This window comes from Ictidomys tridecemlineatus, chromosome 2 (assembly GCF_052094955.1).
Source record: "Ictidomys tridecemlineatus isolate mIctTri1 chromosome 2, mIctTri1.hap1, whole genome shotgun sequence".
NCBI classification, from domain to species: Eukaryota; Metazoa; Chordata; class Mammalia; order Rodentia; family Sciuridae; genus Ictidomys; species Ictidomys tridecemlineatus.
Genome location: NC_135478.1, coordinates 196797842 through 196818812, shown reverse-complemented (window position 1 = coordinate 196818812; position 20971 = coordinate 196797842). Strand labels below are relative to the sequence as shown.

The following is a 20971-nucleotide window of genomic DNA, read 5'->3' as shown; positions in this document are numbered from 1 at the left end:
TTGAGTCTTGCTAATTCTTAAAGCTGATCATTATTTGGGTACATGTTAAAAACATTTTTAGACTTGTTTTCTTGATAAATAAATAAAGCCTTTTTCAAATTACATAATGCCTTTTGGATAAAATATTCACACCCACAGTTACTATGGATGAAGGTTTAATTCATTAAGAAACATACTGCAGCCAGGCGTGGTGGTGTGTACCTGTAATCCTAGCAGCTCAGAAGGCTGAGGCAGGAGGATTTTGAATCGAAAACCTATCTCAGCAACTTAGCAAGACACTAAGCAACTCAGTGAGGCCCTGTCTCTAAATAAAATACAAAATAGGGCTGTGGATGTGGCTCAGTGGTCGAGTGCCCCTGAGTTCAATCCCCAGTACCCCTACTCCAAAAAAAGAAGTATACTGAAAAATGTGAACAGCCAACAGAATACAAACACTTGTAGGACTTTGTTAGGGATGCCAGGAAGGCAAGTGGTATGTCTGTTAAATGTATATCCTAGGTCTGGTAATTTCACCTCTAATGTCTTAGCATGTCATAATCATAGATTGAACAAAAAAGAAAAAGGACAGATTTCACCTTTGTTGTTGTCAAAGGTAAAATGAAAATATTTCTCTAGGATTAGAGTTTTATTTTGGGCTACAATCCAGAGTTATGGTTATTATCTTGGGCTACAATCCAGATATCAAATACAGTTTGATATGCTTCAATATCCTAAAATTCAGTGGGTAGATTTATAATCAGATTTATGGATCTGGCATCAATTCTGTCATAATAGAATGTTTTCCATTGCATGCTTCAGTTTTCAGACACTGGCCACTAGATACACATCATTTCCAAAGGAGTTAGATTTATGTGAGCTAGATTTTTAAATGCCATTTGTCATTGCCTGGATTCCTGCCATAGCCTCCTTGGTGCAATCCTGGCCCTGTGACAGTCTATTCTCAGCCCAGTAGTCATAGTCATTCTTTCAAAAAGTAAGTCAGACCGTATCACACTGTTGGTCAAAACCCAGCAAGCTACTCCCCACTCTGCTCTGTGGGAAAGCAGAGGCTCTCCCAAGTCTCCGTGGTACAGGCCCTACCCCAACCTCACTGCTGTGACCTCCCTGACCTCGTCTCCAGCCATGCTGGTCTCTCGGCTCTTCTTTGAACACGTCAGGCACACTCCTGACACTAGAAAGCCTTTCTTTCTTCTTCCTGGGATGTTCTTTCCCAAAAATCCACAAGAGTCCCTTGCCTCCTCCAGGTCTCCACTCAAATGGGATCTTCTCATAAGGCCATCCATTTAAAGATTCATCATGCCCTTCCCTCTTCCTTTGCCTGCTCTTGTCATTGCTACAAAAGTTCTCATCTTCAAGCTTACTATATAATCTCCATTTTTATTATACTTATTACCAATGGAACTCAATTCCTATGGAGTCAGGAATCTTTACCTCTTTTGTTTTGATATATCACCCCAAGCATCTAGAACCCAGCCTGTTATACTGCATGAGTTCAAGAAAAATTTATTAAACGAATTGCTCGAAATAAAATTGCATACAATTAGACAATACTTACTAGTGGAATCAATGTTCCTTTTTGAAGCAGAAAGAACAGATGAATTTACATGTAAACATGTATATTAACTTGTCTTCCTGATATGCAAAACAAAAGCACATTCTAATTTGAGAAGCACATTAGCATTATTTGTCTCATGACCCTAGCAAAGAGTATGTGTATGTCATTATTTAAGTACATTCATATCAAGAAACATAGCAAATATGATGGCTTACTTTTAAAAATCACAATAGTAAGGTAATTTAAGAAGCAAAGACAGATCGAGGGCTATGAAAGACTAATTTCTTTCTGAAACTGGCACAATAAACACAATGGAAACTATTAACTCATTAACTACTTCTTTCAAGACCAAAAGAAACCAGTTAGAGAACTTTTAAAAGATTAGTATTCCAATGGATTAAAAATTTATTTTCTGCTTTGAAACCATTTAAAGCCTTAATTGCATACACCAAAAAAAAAGTCTTATAAAAGCTCATAGTCTATGCCAATGAAAATAAATTATAATGAATGTGTTAGTACTACTCTAAATATCATCTCTACAAATAAGAATTCACAGGAAAATCTGTCCATTCCCAAGGCTTAAACTTCCTGGTAAAAACCACAGTTGTGAAAATCTAACGAGTGGATAGCACCAGATGTCTCATTTATTTTTAATTTATTAACCCAAGAGAATCATGGGAAATGTAATAACATTGCATAATTATTGGCTGATGTAGTGACAGGCAATGATATATTAAGGTTCCTCTATCTTTAATTAAAACAATATGAGTAGGACCTATATTAAAAGAACTTACTGAATACATACCCTATCACTGAGCAGAATGCACTGGACATACAAAGGAACCACTACACACAATACCCTCAGGTTTATTTCCGTCAGACAAGTATATTGTTTATTTTTCTCATCCTATTTTAGCAATAGATAATTTGATTACAAAGACACACATAGAAAAAGCCAAATCCAACTCTTCTAAGTAAATATTTACCTGTTAGGCCAATCAGGTCTACCAAAGAGTCAAGTATCCCCATTGTATGAAAAACTAGAATCTAGAAAAGAATTAATCATTTCACAAGTTTAAGGCTCTCTCTACTGATAGAATTCAATGATTATTGAATTGTATACATGAATAAATCTTTTTTGTGGGTCAAAGAGCATGGTTACAGGGAAGTTCTGTCATCACCTGTCCCGTAACCTCCATATTTCCATTCACATATTCACTACTTTGTTCACTCACTGAACAAATATTTACTAAGTGCCTACTATATTGCAGACATCCTTCTAGGTGTGAGGGAATAAGAGACAGATGAAAGAAACAAAGCCCTTGCTCTTACAGTTTCTTTTTATCAGAAGACAGCAGATAATTAACCAACTAAATAAAGACATATGTTTTCAGATAATAAAAGTGCTATGAAACCATAAAACAAGATAATAGAACAAAGGAGAATGGAGTAGAGGTAAGATAGTGTGGGGAAAAATGCAATAGTCAAAAACAAACTTGTACCAGGTGTGGCAGACATGCCTGTACTCCCAGCAATTCAAGAGACTGAGATGAGAGAATCACAAGTTCAAGGCTGAACTTGGAAATTTAGCAAGACCCTGTCTTAAAACAATAAAAATAAAAAGGACCAGGGATGTAGCTCTGTGATAGAGTGCCCCTGGGTTCAATCCCACTTTTTAAAAATATGTATTGTGTGGGCTGGGGTTGTGGCTCAGTGGTAGAACGCTTGCTTTGCACGTGTGAGGAACTGGGTTCCATCCTCAGCACCACATAAAAATAAATAAGAAAAATAAAGGTATTGTGACCATCTACAGCTAGAAAAATATTTTTAAGAATATATGTATTGTGTATATATGTATGTATGTATATATATGTGTGTGTGTGTGTGTGTATATATATATATATATTTAAACTTGTTAATTGCCAGAGCAATTAGACAGACGAAAGAAATCAAAGGCATAAAAATAGGAAAAGAAGAACTTAAATTATCACTATTTGCAGATGACATGATTCTATACCTAGCAGACCCAAAAGGGTCTACAAAGAAACTATTAGAGCTAATAATGAATTCCACAAAGTGGCAGGATATAAAATCAACATGCATAAATCAAAGGCATTCCTGTATATCAGTGACAAATCCTCTGAAATGGAAATGAGGACAACCACTCCATTCACAATATCCTCAAAAAAAAAACAAAAAAAAACTTGGGAATCAACCTAACAAAAGAGGTGAAAGACTTATACAATGAAAACTACAGAAACCTAAAGAAACAGAAGAAAATCTTAGAAGATGGAAAAATATACCCTGTTCATGGATAGGCAGAACTAACATCATCAAAATGGCGATATTACCAAAACTTCTCTATAGGTTTAATGCAATGCCAATCAAAATCCCAACGGTATTTCTTGTAGAAATAGATAAAGCAATTATGAAATTCATATGGAAAAATAAAAGACCCAGAATAGCAAAAACAACTCTAAGCAGGAAGTGTGAATCTGGCAGTATAGCGATACCAGACCTCAAACTATACTAGAGAGCAATAGTAACAAAAACAGCATGGTACTGGTACCAAAACAGGTGGGTGGACCAATGGTACAGAATAGAGGACACAAAACTACAACTATCTTATATTTGATAAAGGGGCTAAAAGCATGAAATGGAGGAAAGATAGCATCTTCAACAAATGGTGTTGGGAAAACTGGAAATCCATATGCAACAAAATGAAACTGAATCCCTTTCTCTCGCCATGCACAAAAGTTAACTCAAAATGGATCAAGGAGCTTTATATCAAATCAGAGACACGGCGTCTGATACAAGAAAAAGTTGGCTACGATCTACATACTGTGAGGTCGGGCTCCAAATTCCTCAATAGGACACCCATAGCACAAGAGTTAATAACTAGAATCAACAAATGGGACTTACTCAAACTAAAAAGTTTTTTCTCAGCAAAAGAAACAATAAGAGAGGTAAATAGGGAGCCTACATCCTGGGAACAAATCTTTACTCCTCACACTTCAGATAGAGCCCTAATATCCAGAGTATACAAAGAACTCAAAAAATTAAACAATAAGAAAACGAATAACCCAATCAATAAATGGGCCAAGGACCTGAACAGACACTTCTCAGAGGAGGACATACAATCGATCAACAAGTACATGAAAAAATGCTCACCATCTCTAGCAGTCAGAGAAATGCAAATCAAAACCACCCTAAGACACCATCTCACTCCAGTAAGATTGGCAGCCATTATGAAGTCAAACAATAACAAGTGCTGGCGAGGATGTGGGGAAAAGAGTACACTTGTACATTGCTGGTGGGACTGCAAATTGGTGCGGCCAAATTGGAAAGCAGTATGGAGATTTCTTGGAAAGCTGGGAATGGAACCACTATTTGACCCAGCTATTCCCCTTCTTGGTCTATTCCCTAAAGACCTAAAAAGAGCATGCTACAGGGACACTGCTACATCTATGTTCATTGCAGCACAATTCACAATAGCAAGACTGTGGAACCAACCTAGATGCCCTTCAATAGATGAATGGATAAAAAAAAATGTGGCAGTTATACACAATGGAGTATTACTCTGCATTAAAAAATGACAAAATCATAGAATTTTCAGGGAAATGGATGGCATTAGAACAGATTATGCTAAGTGAAGCCAGCCAATCCCTAAAAAACAAATGCCAAATATTTTCTTTGATATAAGGAGAGTAACCAAGAACAGAGTTGGGAGGAAGAGCATGAGAAGAAGATTAACATTAAACAGGGGTGAGAGGTGGGAGGGAAAAGGAAAGAGAAGGGAAATTGCATGGAAATGGAAGGAGACCCTCATGGTTATACAAAATTACATTCAAGAGGAAGTGAGGGGAAAGGGGGAAAAAAAACAAGGGGGAGAAATGAATTACAGTAGATGGGGTAGAGAGAGAAGATGGGAGGGGAGGGGAGGGGGGATAGTAGAGGATAGGAAAGGCAGCAGAATACAACAGACACTAGTATAGCAATATGTACAACAGTGGATGTGTAACCGATGTGATGCTGCAATCTGTATACGGGGTAAAAATGGGAGTTCATAACCCACTTGAATCAAAGTGTGAAATATGATATATCAAGAACTATATAATGTTTTGAACAACCAACAATAAAAATTAAAAAAAGAATATATGTATTGTGTATATATGTATGTATGTATATATGTGTGTGTGTGTATATATATATATATATATATATATTTAAACTTGTTTTTTTTTTCATCTGTCTCAAGTTTCCTAACATCTAGGATATCGGCATGCAAAATAGTAAGCACTTAATAAATATTTGTTCAATATATTTTATTTAAATATGTATACACACATATATGTATATATGTATATATACAAAATGCACATATATTAAATGTTTATATATAGATTTTTAAAAAATTTATCTTTCTCCTTTTACTTCTAATTCCCTGTAACTCAGAAGTGGAATATTTTTCTGCATCTGTTTCTCCTCATTCAGAGCTCTGGTCTTCTCTTTGGATATCCTTAGGGCAAGGTGGACATCTGTTCTGGTATTGCCCTTGGGCCCATGATTCCCACTAGGATGTGAAAAGCAGTCCTAAAGAATGGCTGTTGAAGAATTTTTTATAAGATGAAGGAAAGATTATTATGGAGCTGTCTTTATGGCTTGCCAGTTTAAGTCATAAATACTCATAAAACTTCATAATCTTTCTTTTGTTGGGGATTCTCTGACCCTGAACAGGTAACTTATTTTACTTTCTCTCACTTTTTATATTCAAAATGACAAGTCATATTCTGCAACTGGATAAAGAAAGGCGCTAACAGTAAAAAGCCAACAGTCATAATGTTCTTCATGTGTTTATAAAAACCAGTGTGGATTGCAGACTCCTTAGAGATCTGTCACAGAAGCTTGCCTACAAAGGAGTCCACCCTTCCACAAGCTAACTCGGAGGGGACTCCATAGGCCTTTGAAATGTGTGACATTGCAGCAGTTGCTACAGCTTCACATGAGGCAGCTACAGATCCAGCCAGATCCCACTGAGACTTCAGTAAATCTAGCAAAAAAATCAAAAGGTCACTAACTCCAATCCTTAAATTCTGACGGGACTGCATTTGCAGAAAAATAATTGCTTTTTATAAAAAAAAATTTTAGATTGACGAGGGAAACATTTGTTTTAATTTACATTGTTGGGGTGGGGGTGACATCACATATATGTCACATCTTGAAGTGTCAATTTTTAATTTTAAGATGCAGATTAAAATTTTGAGTGGCATTTCCTTTTCAAAGGCTCAAATTTATGTTTCCTCTCTCTGAAACCTGCCTTGACTTGATGGCTGCCATTATCTGGTAATTCAGAGAGCTTGGAGAAACAGTAGCTCTGGGTTACCTTGGCTTCCTAGGTCACTCAGGCCTCTGAGGTCTTACTTAACATCTTTGAGGTTTGGCTTCCTACCTCACAGGATGCTGAGCCTTGAATAAAATAATGTATGGATTAGATAGCATAAGAAGGTCCTTGTTCTTTCTAGGAGCTCTAAACTTTGAAAGAAAAAGGGTAAAAATATATACTAGAAAATTATTTCTGAACAATTATTTATGGTGGTAAAAAATTAAAAGCATTTTATAAATTTTTATACTGAAATTCAGGGAGTATAAAGACAGTACCAGCACCTAATTTATCCATGTCTCTTTGGGGGGGGGGGTAAGTGGTTACCAGGGATTGAACTCAGGTGCACTGGACCACGGAGCCACATACCTATTTTGTATTTTATTTAGAGACAGGATCTCACTGAGTTGCTTAGCTAATCATGTCTTTTATTCAACTGAGTTTTATATGGATGCTGTTACAAGAAGGTAAAGGAATAAGTATATGGTGTTCCTACCTTTATATATTAGACAGATAGTGGATGGATAGGAGGACAGGAGAGAGGAAGGAGAGGGAAAGGAAAGAGCAGTTTAAACCAAATGATTGTAATTTAAATAATGTGCTGTTGTAGCATGATGAGTAGCTTTGATATATAATGACTCAAGTGAAATATTTCATATGATTTTTTAGCTTTTGGTGACATTTCCAATCTCTTTTTTAAATATTCAGCATCAGCATATGGCATTGGACAATAATGTCTTCTTCCTATGTCAGTAGTTGTTTCAACTTTTCCTTTGGGATTGGGAAACCACACAAAGCCTGGTGTAGGGAACCATATTAACTTTGGGGGAAAAATAATTTCAAGATTGTTTTTCCTTTTAGGAAATAACAATGTAAGGAGTGTTATAGAAGCTCAGCAAATCTGTTATGGCCACTGGTCATTGCACGGGTCCTTATTCACAGTAAATAGCTTGAAGGATAAGCTGTTAATAATGATGATTCAAGTCCAGTTAAGTTCAAAGTCTCAAGATTTCATTCCAATTCTGATTTGGAGAATTGGCTATTAAAAAGGAAAAATTTAATAATGAGATTGAAAGAGGAACACACTCTACTCTATCCCCCAATGCAGGAAGTAGAAAGAAAGAAAATGAAGGGGAAAAGATGGGGAAGAAGCATCTTTTTCCCTCACTGGCTTCAAGGAATAAAAACAACTTTGCCCAGAAGGAAAATGCAAGTTTGAACCTGCAAAGGGAAATGCTCTTGGTCTCAGGCCAGTCCTACTGAATAACACCAACGTGCCCTGATGTGAGCAACCTGTACACTCAGCTTTTTGGGGATTGCTTTATAATCCGTATAATTGTATTCAGTTTGGTTTAAAATTTAATGTATAAAAACATGGGGATGCCTTCACACAGTGAATGGGATTTAGAGAGCATAAGAAACATTTATGGACGTTTATAACCAGGATCATCTTGTAACCAGTCTCCCCTACCACTATCGGTTTGGGGCAGGTATAGGCTCAAAACACCAAACTACTAAAAGTCCAAACTCCTTTCAGGGTTTTGAGTTTTATTTTTTATGTAGAATTATTGTGTTTTGTGTGGGTTTTGAAAGTTATAATAAAGGATAAGTATCAGAAGTTAATTCAAAGATGGTTTTAGCATAAGCACATCCACACTGTCTTCACTATGCTGTTAACTAAGTTGCTTCTCATTTCTATTTAATTTCTGAAGTATGTGCAAATAGAACGCAGTGATCATATTATTACCAAAGTTGGCTTTATTTTCTGGTTTTTTTTATGCTGTTAATCATTTGTAGTCAAAAGAGGAGGAAATAACTCCAAATTCAAACAAGAAAGAGTCCTAATTTAATGTATGTGTCTGTATACGTTTCTCCCCAACTAATATGAGTTTAGAGACTAAAAAAAATTAATAATTCTTAACCTCTCTGCAGGTATTTGAGGTATTTGCAACTCTGTACATATCAAATCTACCCCTGGGTCTTTATAAGTGAAATTCTTTTTCTTCCCCTTTTGTCAGTTTTTTCAATGAATAAATCATTTCTCTTTGTCCTCTAAGGATGGCAATTTTCTGTACTATAATAGATCCATTCTAACCACAAATCTAGTCAAATGGATTCTGGAAACACATTCAAAGCAATCAGGTCACAGGTAGGAGCCAAACAGGAGGCTGGCAGGTGGGCTCTTGAAGTTTCCACTACAGATTCCTGACATTCTTTGAAACAGGCTTTTTGGTGAAGGGACACCAGAATGAGCAAAAATACTTGATTTCATCAATAAAGAGCTTGGGCTGAACATAAACACAGATATTTCCGCACAAGTGAGATAACCAAAAGAAACCTACCTAGGAAATTACATGAATCTTGAACACTGAGTAAAGAATCTTACAGAGTCTGGGTTCCATCCAAAATTTCTGAATTGGAGAGCTTTGGCAGGAGAAGCCACTTTTAGGCTTTCCCCATGTTAGGCTCTGTGAACTGGGCTGACCCATCCACCACCACACTCCTGCTGGCTTCAAGGCTACTGACCTCCCAAGTAATCCCCAAGGTCTCCAACAATTCCCCGGCTCCCCAAAGGAGCCTGAGTGCTGGCCTTGTCTGTCGACGTCAACACTGTGTTCCTCATGTCATCTTTGTGCCCTCCCTGAGGTCTGCCATCTCTTCTCATCCTGTGAGTCCAGCTCTCCTCCCAGATGTCAGGCGTCCTACTTCCTCTGTCCATGGCTTTGCCACTGACATGGATGAGCATTTCCTCTTCGTTTCCTGGTCCTAGCAACCTCCAGCCTCCCCCAGCTCTTTGGCTGGCACTCAGTCTCATCAGGTGCTTCGATGATGCTTGAAATAAGATGATCAAGGCTCTAGGATTCTCTTTTATAGAATAGGATAAAAGAAACGGTAGGACTGAACTCAGTCTGTAGAAGCTCCAGTGTCGGTTTCCCACAGTATCAGGAGAATGAGAGAGTGTGCTGAAGCTGCCTTGGAGACCACCCGTGTTTTCTGTTCTCTTCTAGAAGCACCAACATACTTCCGAGCAACAAATAACTTCATATTTTCCATCTTTTCTAGAAATGGGTTCAATTATGCATGGCAGCAATTTCCAGCTCTTTACCAAACTGCTGATTCCTTTTCATCCTGGGCACATAGATCACCTTTCCCAAGATCCCTTGCAACATAACTATGGCCACGCAGCTGTGCAATAAAATTGAATGGATGTGTGCCTTCTCCTGGTCAAGACTTTTAAGAAGCAGTTGTGCCCCTTCCACACATGCTTTTTGTATCTGCAGGGTGTAAATAGTAAAGAGTCTCAGCTAAGGGAGGAGCGAGAAGTGAAAGACAAGGTTCCATGAAATTCTGTGTGGAAGAAAACTGCCCATCAACCAGGAACCCACGGTGGACTGTTATGTGAGTCATTATATATTTTGGGGGCTATGTGGCACTGGAGTCAGGACAACACTAGCTAATGCAACCAGTATATTGTGTTTAATAATATTAAATCTCTTGAATGTTAGAATCCTAAACCTTGCTCTTAGAAAATTCCAAGAACTAGTAGAAAGGGAAAGAAAGCAGGAAGAGATAATTATGTGAATAACTGCGAAGATTTACTACATACATAACCATACATTAAGTTATTATGTATACTATCTTATTTGATTTTTATTGTGCCTCACAACAACTTTAGGCGATACTAGTATTATTATCTTCTGTTAATCAATGTGGAAACTGAGGCAGAGATGCTGTACTCATAAAGTGAAGGAGTCATGATTCAAATCTGTTGACTCCATAGCCCATGTTGTGGAGTAACAACCACTGAGTATACTCAACATTTGATTCAATTTTATTTTCACAGCATCTTGTAAATGAAGCCTCCCTTCTCCTGTTTTAAAAGTAAGAAAGATGGGCTGGGGATATAGCTCAGTTGGTAGAGTGCTTGCTTAGCATGCACAAGACCCTGGGTTCAAACCCCAGCACCACCAAAAAAAAAAAAAAAAGTAAGAAAGATGAGGTTGAACAAAAATAAATGATTTATCCAAGGTTATACAACTCGAAAGAATCCAACCAAGGTCTGAGCAGCTCTAAGACTCTTTCACCATGGAGGTCAGAATGTAGATACAAGACAGAGGTCATATCGATCTAAATTGCCTTATATTTATGGGTCCAGCTGATCTGGAGTTTGGTCTGCCAGCTCTGGAACAGTTTCACCACTGAAATCATGACTGTGTGTCTGCTTTGGAGACATTAGGGTTTCTGTTAGACAATGTTGACCAGATTCCCCAGCTTATCAAGGAGAAGACTTTTACACACTGATAATAAACTGGCCAGGCCTAAAATAGTCAACCCATCCTCTGCCCCAGACTAATGATGTGGCAAGTACCATCAATGCCCCAGGGTTGGATCAGTCACGCTTAAGCTTGAAGGAAGAACTGAAACTGGTTGTATAGAAGGTAATCCTTTCAATGAATGAAGAATTCATGAATAAGAAGAGTTATAAGAGAAACCAGTCCACAAATCTAACCGAGAAACTCTTTAAAGTCAAGGAGGGGTATCAGGAAACTTATTTATGGAAGGACCTCCTGATCCTTACTTAATGCTAGGGGAATGAATGTCTGGGCTGAGAGAAACTGAAACTGACTTGAATAGATGAAGAAAAGGAAACTGAAGAACTGGAGAACAGTAACCTTGGTGGCCCATACTTGGCTTTCGCACCTGAATGTCTCACTGCCTTATGACGTCCCTCCTGGCCTCACAAGAGCTCCGTGGGCATATCAAGGAATCCCTCAAGACACAATGCCATCCCTTCTCCCTCCCAAAAAATCTATGGGATGATTAACATGTCCAGTGTCTATCTCTAAGGCAGTGGTTGATACCGGAGGCTCACAGTGATACAAGATGGTGGCATTATATAACCTCCTCATCCAGACTACAGCCCCGAAAAGCCAAGGCCATTTGGGGATCAAAGACCACATCCTCATACTCATTCATTCAGTCAGCAGACATTCATGGTTGGGGAAAAGCACTAAGGCCCTCAAGGAGCTGGAGTCCTCTGCTATGCAGAGCCAGCTAGGCCTCAGGAGGGACTGCAGGGAACACTGGAATGCCGTCATGGTACCCAAGGTTGCCACAGCAGCAACCTGGATGGTCCCAGAGTCTCAGGGAAGGCAGGAGGAAAAATATCCCAAAAGAATACACTCTTCCACATGAAGAATCAAATGAATGGGAAAGGGCATAGGAAGGGAATCCGCTCCATCCCCCCATTCCTTCTAGTCATGTCCATCCCTTCCACAGATGGTAACCAGTGTCAGTCATTTCTGAATGGATCACTTGATCCTTCTCTGATTTTTAATTGTTTTTAAGGTTAAGATCAAAATTATTATTGTGGCCTCTAGGATCTTGTAGGGACCCTGATTAGTGGAGAGAAAGCTTATTCATCTCTGTATGTGATGTGAGAGTTCTGACATTGGTTCTTTTCCTGTGACCTCCACTCATCACATTGTGTTGCCCTCCATTCTCTCTGGAATGGCAAGATTGATTGTCTTCTGACTGTAAATTCCACAAAGACTAAGTTCATGTCTTTTCACTCACCCTTCTATGTCAGCACTTAGCCTACCTGCCTAACACAGATGGTGTTCAGTCAGTTGGCTGGGTGGGTGCAACGCCGGAACTAAAGAAACAATATTCCAGCAACAAAGTCAGGTGCATGCTAAAGCAGATCACTTCCGTGACTGAGCCCTGGCCCCTACTGTCCCCAAGGCTCAGAAGGCCCAGAGAGACAGAGTGTAGTTCAGGCCAATGTTAAAGCTTAGCAGCAACAAAGGCTCCCATCAAAGCCTGCTAAGCAGAATAAAAGCAGGACCAAGTCTCTCTGATTCAAAAGGCCTTTGGAAAGTTGTAGGAAATACATCAACAAACAATTGTAAGGAATGAAATTTCACTGATTATGTAGTCTTAACATGACTCAGAGCAATGCCGCCAACTGTTTTCCAGTTCCCTCCCTTTGGAGGTGATGGTATAACCAAGGGTCAGGAGGTGAGGTAGGTGTCCTGAGGGAAATACTTCTGCCTGCTGCCAGCCAGCACCAGGCAATCCAACAGGTCTTGAAAGGTTTTATGAGTCAACCTCAGTCAAGTAGCATCAGGTCACAGCCCTACGTGGAGAGAAAGCTTCTTATCTCTGAATATGTGATGTGGCAGTTTTGACTTTGCTTCTTTCCTTATGATGCTGGGCTTCATGACCTAGTTTCACTCAGGATGGATTTGAACATGGCATAACCTGGAGGGCATAAGAAAGGCCCTCAGCCAGATGAGTCATGGTTGGTGAAGACTGACTTAATGCAACCCAAGGTGCTTCAATGCAAATAAAAAAATAAAAAAATAAAAGTGTTCCCTGAAAATAGAAGGGAAAAAATTACCACCAGATTTAAAGAAGTAGAAAGGTACATGAACTCCGAGCACATGTGAGCTGGGCTCCTGTTGGTAACAAGCCCAGGGCTCTAACACACGTTTGTTTTCTACAAAAATTCATACAAAACTTTATGTAGGGTGTTAACCTCTTTTAACTGTAGACTTTAAGGATTAAGTATGAGAGTGATATTGTTTATAGGAAGCAGAGTTTTTGCTTTATTTTCCGGCGCTTATGTGCTATCAACAACATGCGGCCTGCTGTTTGCTTAGATACTTAGTCTGACAGATGAACAACTGTTATTTAAAAGACCTGCCATGGAAACCCTAGATGTTGTGTGATGAATTGTAAGATTTAACACAGATTCAGTGAGTTTTGCTCTTGATTTAGCTCACTCTCTCTACACAGGAGTAGGTGGTTTAATTCCATCACAGGATTTTCACATTTATTATCTTAGGCCCCTGCTGTCTCCTACTTACTAAGAAGTTCTGCTACTTGGAAGAGTCTGTTTTGAATGTTTCCACTTTTTTTTAGAGTCAATCTCAATTATCAATTCTCAATTGCCCACTCGCAAAGTTTTTGCATGTTAATAAATAAAAGCCAATTTATTGCAGGGAATGGGATGGTTAAAAAACAAAACCAATATGTTAGAAGAAGGAAGGGAATTGTTTGAAATTATCTAGTAACATGTAGACATCAAACTGTTTACTGAGACATGGGACACCCTAGCAATACCCCCTTTCTAGATTGCCTTATTGTTGCTGAGTAGAAATAAAGCACAATACAAATACCATGAATCCCAGTAACAAAGACTCAGGGCATCAGTGCACTAATTCTCACCCAGGCCACTCAGGAGGATCACCCAGAGAGTTTTAAAACCAGAGTAGCCAGCCTGGTACAGTGGCCCACATGTGCCATCCAGTTACTCAAGAGGCCAAGGCAGGAGGATTATAAGTTTGAGTCCAGACTGGACAACACAGAAAGACCCTGTCTCAAAATAAAATTTAGAAAAGGACTGGGGATGTAGTTCAGTGCTGAGGTGCTTGCCTAGTATGCAGGAGACCCTGAGTTCAATCCCCAGTACTGCAAACAAGCAAACAAAGAACAGTACTCAATAGCTAGCCACCCAGAGATTCAGATTTTCGTCTCCTAGGGTAGGATATCAATACTATTCAGAAAGCTCCCCCATGTGATTCCATTCATAGCTAAGACTGGAAAGTGCCCAACCAGGAAAGGAAGCTTACAGGTCAGGAAGGTGAGAGAGCTAGGGAACACAGAGCTGGCATGAAGTCTCCATTCAGCTCAGAAACCACAAAGAAGAAACCACCAGAATTTTCCACCAACCAACCAATTTGATAATGTTAAGCCTCCATGAAACTATTGTGCTTATATCATTTCTACACTTCTGGATGATCTCTCTAAATACTAGATGCAATTTTAACTGCTAACCTTGCATTAAATCCATTTCACAATAGCTATATTTTGCATTATCCACAGCCTCTTCTCCTCATCGCCCTGTGGAGTTGAGCAAGGATTCCAGCACAATCACATTCACTTACTTTAATTCCTTGTGATCCATAGCCAGGGGGACCAGGGGGGCCAGGCAAACCTTTCTGCCCAATATCACCCTGTGAGAAAATGGAGAGAAATTGAAAATAAAGTGTAAGAAGATTGAGGGAGAAAAAAAAATGTAAACATTACTGCTCTCAGCTTCAATTCTTTCTTTAGCCCAATTAGGAGCTTCTTGCTATCCTTAAGCTATTTTATATTTTATTTAAAGCAGTGTTGTTCTAAATATTTTTAGGCTACTCAAATGGTTTGCAAACAAAGTCTTACATGTAACCCAAATATAAATAAAGAGGTAAAGGCAGAGCTGATAGGAGTAGACTGAAGGAGAGGGCCTGCTTGGCTCCTCTGCCCCACACCAAATCTGACAACCACTGATGCAGGATTCTGTGGGACCTGTAACATGTTATTCTGCTTCAATATGGCACCAAAGGTTTAGTGAATGTTGTCGAGATTGCAGCTAAAGGTATAGTGAATGTTGATGTGGGCCCATATTCAACTTTCTATGAAAACATGAGACAGTAAGTAAGTGCAGCATTTCCCAGGGTGTATTCATAAGATGACCCCATGTTTTCTGAGGAAAGACTCTTTAATGGTGGAGTCAGATTGGAAAACACTATGTGCCTCCCCATGGAAATCTCCAGTGCCCATTAATACAGTCATGCAGCCCTTAAGAATGGGGATATGATCTGACAAATGCATAGTGACTGATTCTTGTACAAACATCACAATGTACTTATACAAACTAAGATGGCTATGACATCACTAGGCATTACACCTACCCTCATATGTGCAGTATGGTCTGGACCGAAAGATTGTTATATGGCACATATATGAAAGGTTCAAAGAAGTCTCCTAATAGGGATTATCTTTGTTTATCTCAGAAGCTCCTATATTAACATTGAATAGAACAAACTCTGAAAAATTGTGGCTTAATATACATTACCATATAAGTCAGTCTTTTTCATTTCAATATGAAAAAAAAAGTTTATTTTATCTAATTACTTCCTCATTGCAAAACTATTTAAGACCAGAAATGAAGATGACAATAAGAAGATAAGTGGATCCATACTCTCATCATCCAGTGAGATGATTTTTTACATCTGGGGTTGGGGGATGGTAGGAGATCTTTATATATAAAGTGATCTATTAGGGCTCAAAAATAGCTTAATGCCACATGGAGTTAATAGACAAATAAGGGATAAATTGTGATTCTGATAATTCTGGGATTCTCGGTAAAATCTTTGACTCAGAAAGTCTTTTCTTCTGATCATGGGGTTCAGATTCACTCTGTGTATTTTGGATGTGCATACATCTATTTGAAATTTGAATCTATGATGACAGTTCATTCATACCTATTTTCCTTATGAACATGTCTGATACTTCTTACCTCATTTTTTGAACAAATAAAAAATATTTCCTAAATAAATGAATAAACAAAACAGTTTTCCAAACTCAGCACTATTGATATTTTGAATCAGATGATTATTATGAAAAGCCATCCTGTTCATCATAGGATATTTAGCAGTGTTCCTGGGCCCTACCCACTAAATTCTAGTAGCACCCCAAGCTGTGACAGCCCAGAATGTCCTTCTGGAGGTCAGGGGGAAGGACAAAATCTCCCTCACTGAGAAATACTGGATTAAAAGAATAAAAGGATGAATAATCATAAAACTGGAGGAAAAAAAGAAGGAGACATAAAAATAAAGGCAAAGGGGAAAAAGGAAGTTCTCGCCTTCTATGGGGACAATGAATCTAGATCCATGCACCCAGGGTCTGCCCAAGCGAATGTGGCATATGACACAGTAGATACATGAACCCCTGAGTGACCTGCTGAAAGGCTACCTGAAGCACCTCTGGCCAAAGAAAAGACATGGTTCTTGATGACAGCACAGCCGATACGAAACCTAGAAATGTTCTGAGCTCTTGGGAACTACTTAACGGAGGCCGTTTTCTAATTTCTTTTGAGGAAGCATGTGGCTTTATAAATTTAAAAAGGTTATATGATGTGAAAAAAATAAGACTTTTCATAGGTAATCAAGGAAAGAATAAGTCAACACCAACACAAACACTTACTCTGAAGTTGCTGTTCACTTGTTTGGCACTGACGGCACAGATACAGGGTGGGTATCCCTTATCTGAAATGCTTGGCACCAGAAGTGTTTCATATTTTGGAATTTTTCAGATCTTTTTACATATATATACTGAGACCTTTTGTGTATGGTATCCAAATATAAGTACAAAACTCATTTATGTTTCATTCGCACTTTATACATATAGCTGGGCATAATTTTAGGCCGAGGTTTTGACTGCCTCACATCACATGAGGTCAGGTGTTGAATTATCCTGTTGGTGTTCAAAAGTTTTGGAAGTTGGAGCACTTCAGATTCTTGACTTTTTAGATTTTCAGGGATGCTCAACCTGCATCTGACTCTCCCATAGAGCACAGACCTGAGAACTCACCTTTGGCCCTTGGGTTCCTATTCCCCGAGGCCCCGCAGGACCTGGAGGACCTCTAACTCCAGGCTCTCCCTAAAAAGACAAAATGAATGGTAAGTTATTGGTTTAAAAATGTTTAGGGTATATCTCATGTTAAATATGCATTTTCAAAAATATATTTAAACATTTTTATAAACACCCAAATTTCACTAAGATATTGAGCCCATTTCTCCTAAATCGCTTTCCTATTTTGACTCTATGTGTTATCTCCTTTTGTTTAATTTCTCTTTTGTTCCACATTTTTTACTGGTGCATTATGGTTGTACATACTGATAGGATTTGTTGTTACACAGTCACACATGCACAAAACATAATAATGTAACTTGGCCAATATCACTTCCCAGCACACATCCCCCCTTTTTCCCTTTGGTCCCTTTTCCTTTACTGATCTCCCTTTGATTTTCATGAGATCCATCCCCATCTTTCTTTTCCTTTTCCTATCTAGCTTTCGCAATATGAGAAGAAACATAACGACCCTTGACTTTCTGCGTTTGACTTCTTTTTCTTAACATAATGATCTCTAGTTCCATATGTTTTCCTGCAAATGACATAATTTCACTTTTTTTGGCTGAATGAAACTCCATGTGTATGTGTGTGTGTGTATATATATATATATATATATATATACATATATATATATATACATATATATATATTACATTTTCTTCATCCATTGTCCATTGATGGATACCTAGGCTTATTCCATAGTTTGTCTATTGTGGAATCATGCTGCTGTAAACATGGGTATGCATGTATCACTATAGAATGATGACTTCAATTCTTCAGGTTAAAGGCTGAGGAGTGGTATAGCTGGGTTATGGTGATTCCATGCCTAGTCTTTTCAGAAAACTCCATACTGACTTCCATAGTGGTTGTACTAATTTACAATTCCACCAACAACACAAAATTGTTTCTTTTCCTCTATATCCTCTCCAGCATTTAGTATTTGTATTCTTGATGACTGCCATTCTGACTAGAGTGAGATAAAATCTCAGCATAGTTTTGATTTGCATTTTTCTAATTGCTAATGGTGTTGAGCATTTTCTCATATATTTATTGGCCATTTGTATTTCTTCTTTTGAGAAGTGTGTGTTTAATTCATTTGTCCATTATTCATTGGGTTATTTGATTTGTGATGTACATTTTTTGAGTTATTTATATATTTTAGATAGTAATCCTCTGTCAGAAAAGTAGCTAGCAAAAATTTTCTCCCATTCTATAGATTCCATCTTCACATTTTTAATTGTTTCCTTTGCTGTGCAAAAGCTTTTTAATTGGATTCTATCTCATTTATTAACTCTTGGCATTATTTCCTGAGCTTCAGGGGTCCTATTGAGAAAATCATTGCCTGTGCCTGTATGCTAGAGTGTTAACCCTACGTTTTCTTCTAGGAATTACATAGTTTCTGGTCTAAGTCCTAGATCTTTGATCCATTTTGAGTTGATTTTTGTGCAGGGTGAGAGATAAGAATCTACTTTTATTTTTCTATATATGGATAACCAGCTTTCCCAGCACCATGTGTTAAAAAAGCTGCCTTTTGAGAGTAGGCCCAGGTCTGTCCCACCACTGGCAGACACCCACTGGAGCTCAGGCTCTGGCACAGAACCACAGCTTCTGATCAGCAGACCATTGCCATAGTCCAGGCGCAGATCCGCCTACACCAACATATTGGCGACCCAGGACCAGGGTAGGTCTGAGTCCGCCACCCTCTCCCCCGTACCTGGGAGCCCAAGCCTAACCCACTTCCATCTTGGGACACTGCAGACATCGTCATAGCCTTCCCCACACAGTTGCCCCTACCTTTTGACATTAGACAAGGCCTAGAAACAGCTGCATCTCAGAGCAGGCATCCCAAAGACAGTGTAAGGCCCACCCTTTCAGCCCCATCTCTGTAAGATGTTGGATCCATCTCAGGGCATCTCCACTATTATCTGGAACTACCTCTGCTATTGCTGCCACCACATTTAGTTACAGTAGCATACATTGAGGGACACCAGCAAGGTCTGGAAGCCCAACATCAAGGTGAGGTACAGACAATCTGCACAGAAACTACAAGATATAGGGTGGAAACTGTAATATCTCATATCCACACTGCAAGAAAGGCAGACACATAGACAATATGAAAAAACAAGGGAGGAAAGTGCCCCCCACAAAAACCAGGATACTTAATAACAGAACCATGGACAATGAAGTTGATGAAATGTTAGAGAAGGAGTTCAGAAGGTTCATAATCAAAATGATCTGTGAATTTAAAAATGACCTAAATGAGCAAATACAGACAAAAATTGGTCACTCCAACAAAGAGATAAGAGAGCAAATGCAGGTAGCAAAGGATGACTACAAGAAATAGATAGACTCTGAAAAAAAAAGCCAGAAATCCTTGAAATGAAGGAAAAAATAAACCAAATAAAAAATTCAATAGAAAGCATAACCAACAGACAAGCTCACTTGGAAGAAAGAAAGTCAGATAATGAAGACAAAGTATACAATCTGGAAAATAAAGTTGACCACACAGTGAACAAAGTAAGAAATGATGAATGGAACATCCAAGAATTATGGGACAGTATCGAAAAACCAAATCTAAGAGTTATTGGGCTAGAGAAAAGCACAGAGTTTCAAACCAAAGGAATGCATAATCTCTTCAATGAGATAATATCAGAAAATTTCCAAAGCATGAAGAATGAATTGGAAAACCAAATACAAGAGGCTTACAGGACACCAAATGTACAAAATTACAACATATCTACACCAAGGCACATTACAATGAAAATGCCTAGCATACAGAAGAAGGATAGAATCTTAAAAGCTGCAAGAAGAATTGGATCACATATAGGGGAAGACCAATTTATGTTTCAGCAGATTTTCAACCATACCCTCAAAACCAGGAGATCATGGAACAACAAATATCAAGCTCTGAAAGAAAATGGATGCCAACCAAGAATCTTATATTCAGCAAAACTAAGTTTTAGATTTGATGATTAACTAAAAACCTTCCATGATAAACAAAAGTTCAAAGAATTTACAACTAGAAAGCCTGCACTACAGAACATTCTAAGCAAAATATTCCATTAAAAAGAAATTAAAAAATAACAATGAAAATCAGCAGAGGGAGGTATTACATTAAAGGAAAAACTATTCAGAAGAGAAATCAAGCCAAGTTCAATACCAAAAATAAACAAAAATGTCTAGAAATACAAATCATGTTTCAATAATGAATGTTAATAGCATAACTCACCAATCAAAAGACATAGACTAACAGATTGGATTTTTAAAAAGACCCAACAATAGCCTTCCTCCAAAAAACTCATCTCATAGGAAAAGACATTCACAGACTGAAGGTGAAAGGTTGGGAAAAATCATAATACTCACATGGGCTGTGGAAGCAAGCAGAGGTCTCCACCCTCATATTAAATAAAGTAGACTTTAACCTAAAGTTAATCAAAAGGGATAAAGAAGGACACTACATACTGCTCAAGGGAACCATACACTAACAGACTTAACAATTATAAATATATGTGCTCCAAACAATGGAGCATCTACATTCATCAAGCAAACTCTTCTCAAGTTCAAAAGTCAAA

The 20971-nt window shown here is 38.3% G+C and overlaps 1 protein-coding gene across 5 annotated transcripts in view; it reads right to left on the bottom strand.

The window, feature by feature from the left end:
- Positions 1–20971, bottom strand: part of Col28a1 (collagen type XXVIII alpha 1 chain) — a 176511-nt gene that overhangs the window by 59467 nt on the left and 96073 nt on the right. For all 5 annotated transcript variants that reach the window (XM_078040379.1, XM_021730704.3, XM_078040380.1 and 2 more), the window contains exons 26-27: positions 17358–17426; positions 14888–14956 (exon numbers count right to left, since the gene is read on the bottom strand). In XM_078040379.1, the coding sequence (XP_077896505.1) occupies positions 14888–14956; positions 17358–17426 (138 nt within the window). The remainder of the gene's footprint in view (positions 1–14887; positions 14957–17357; positions 17427–20971) is intronic.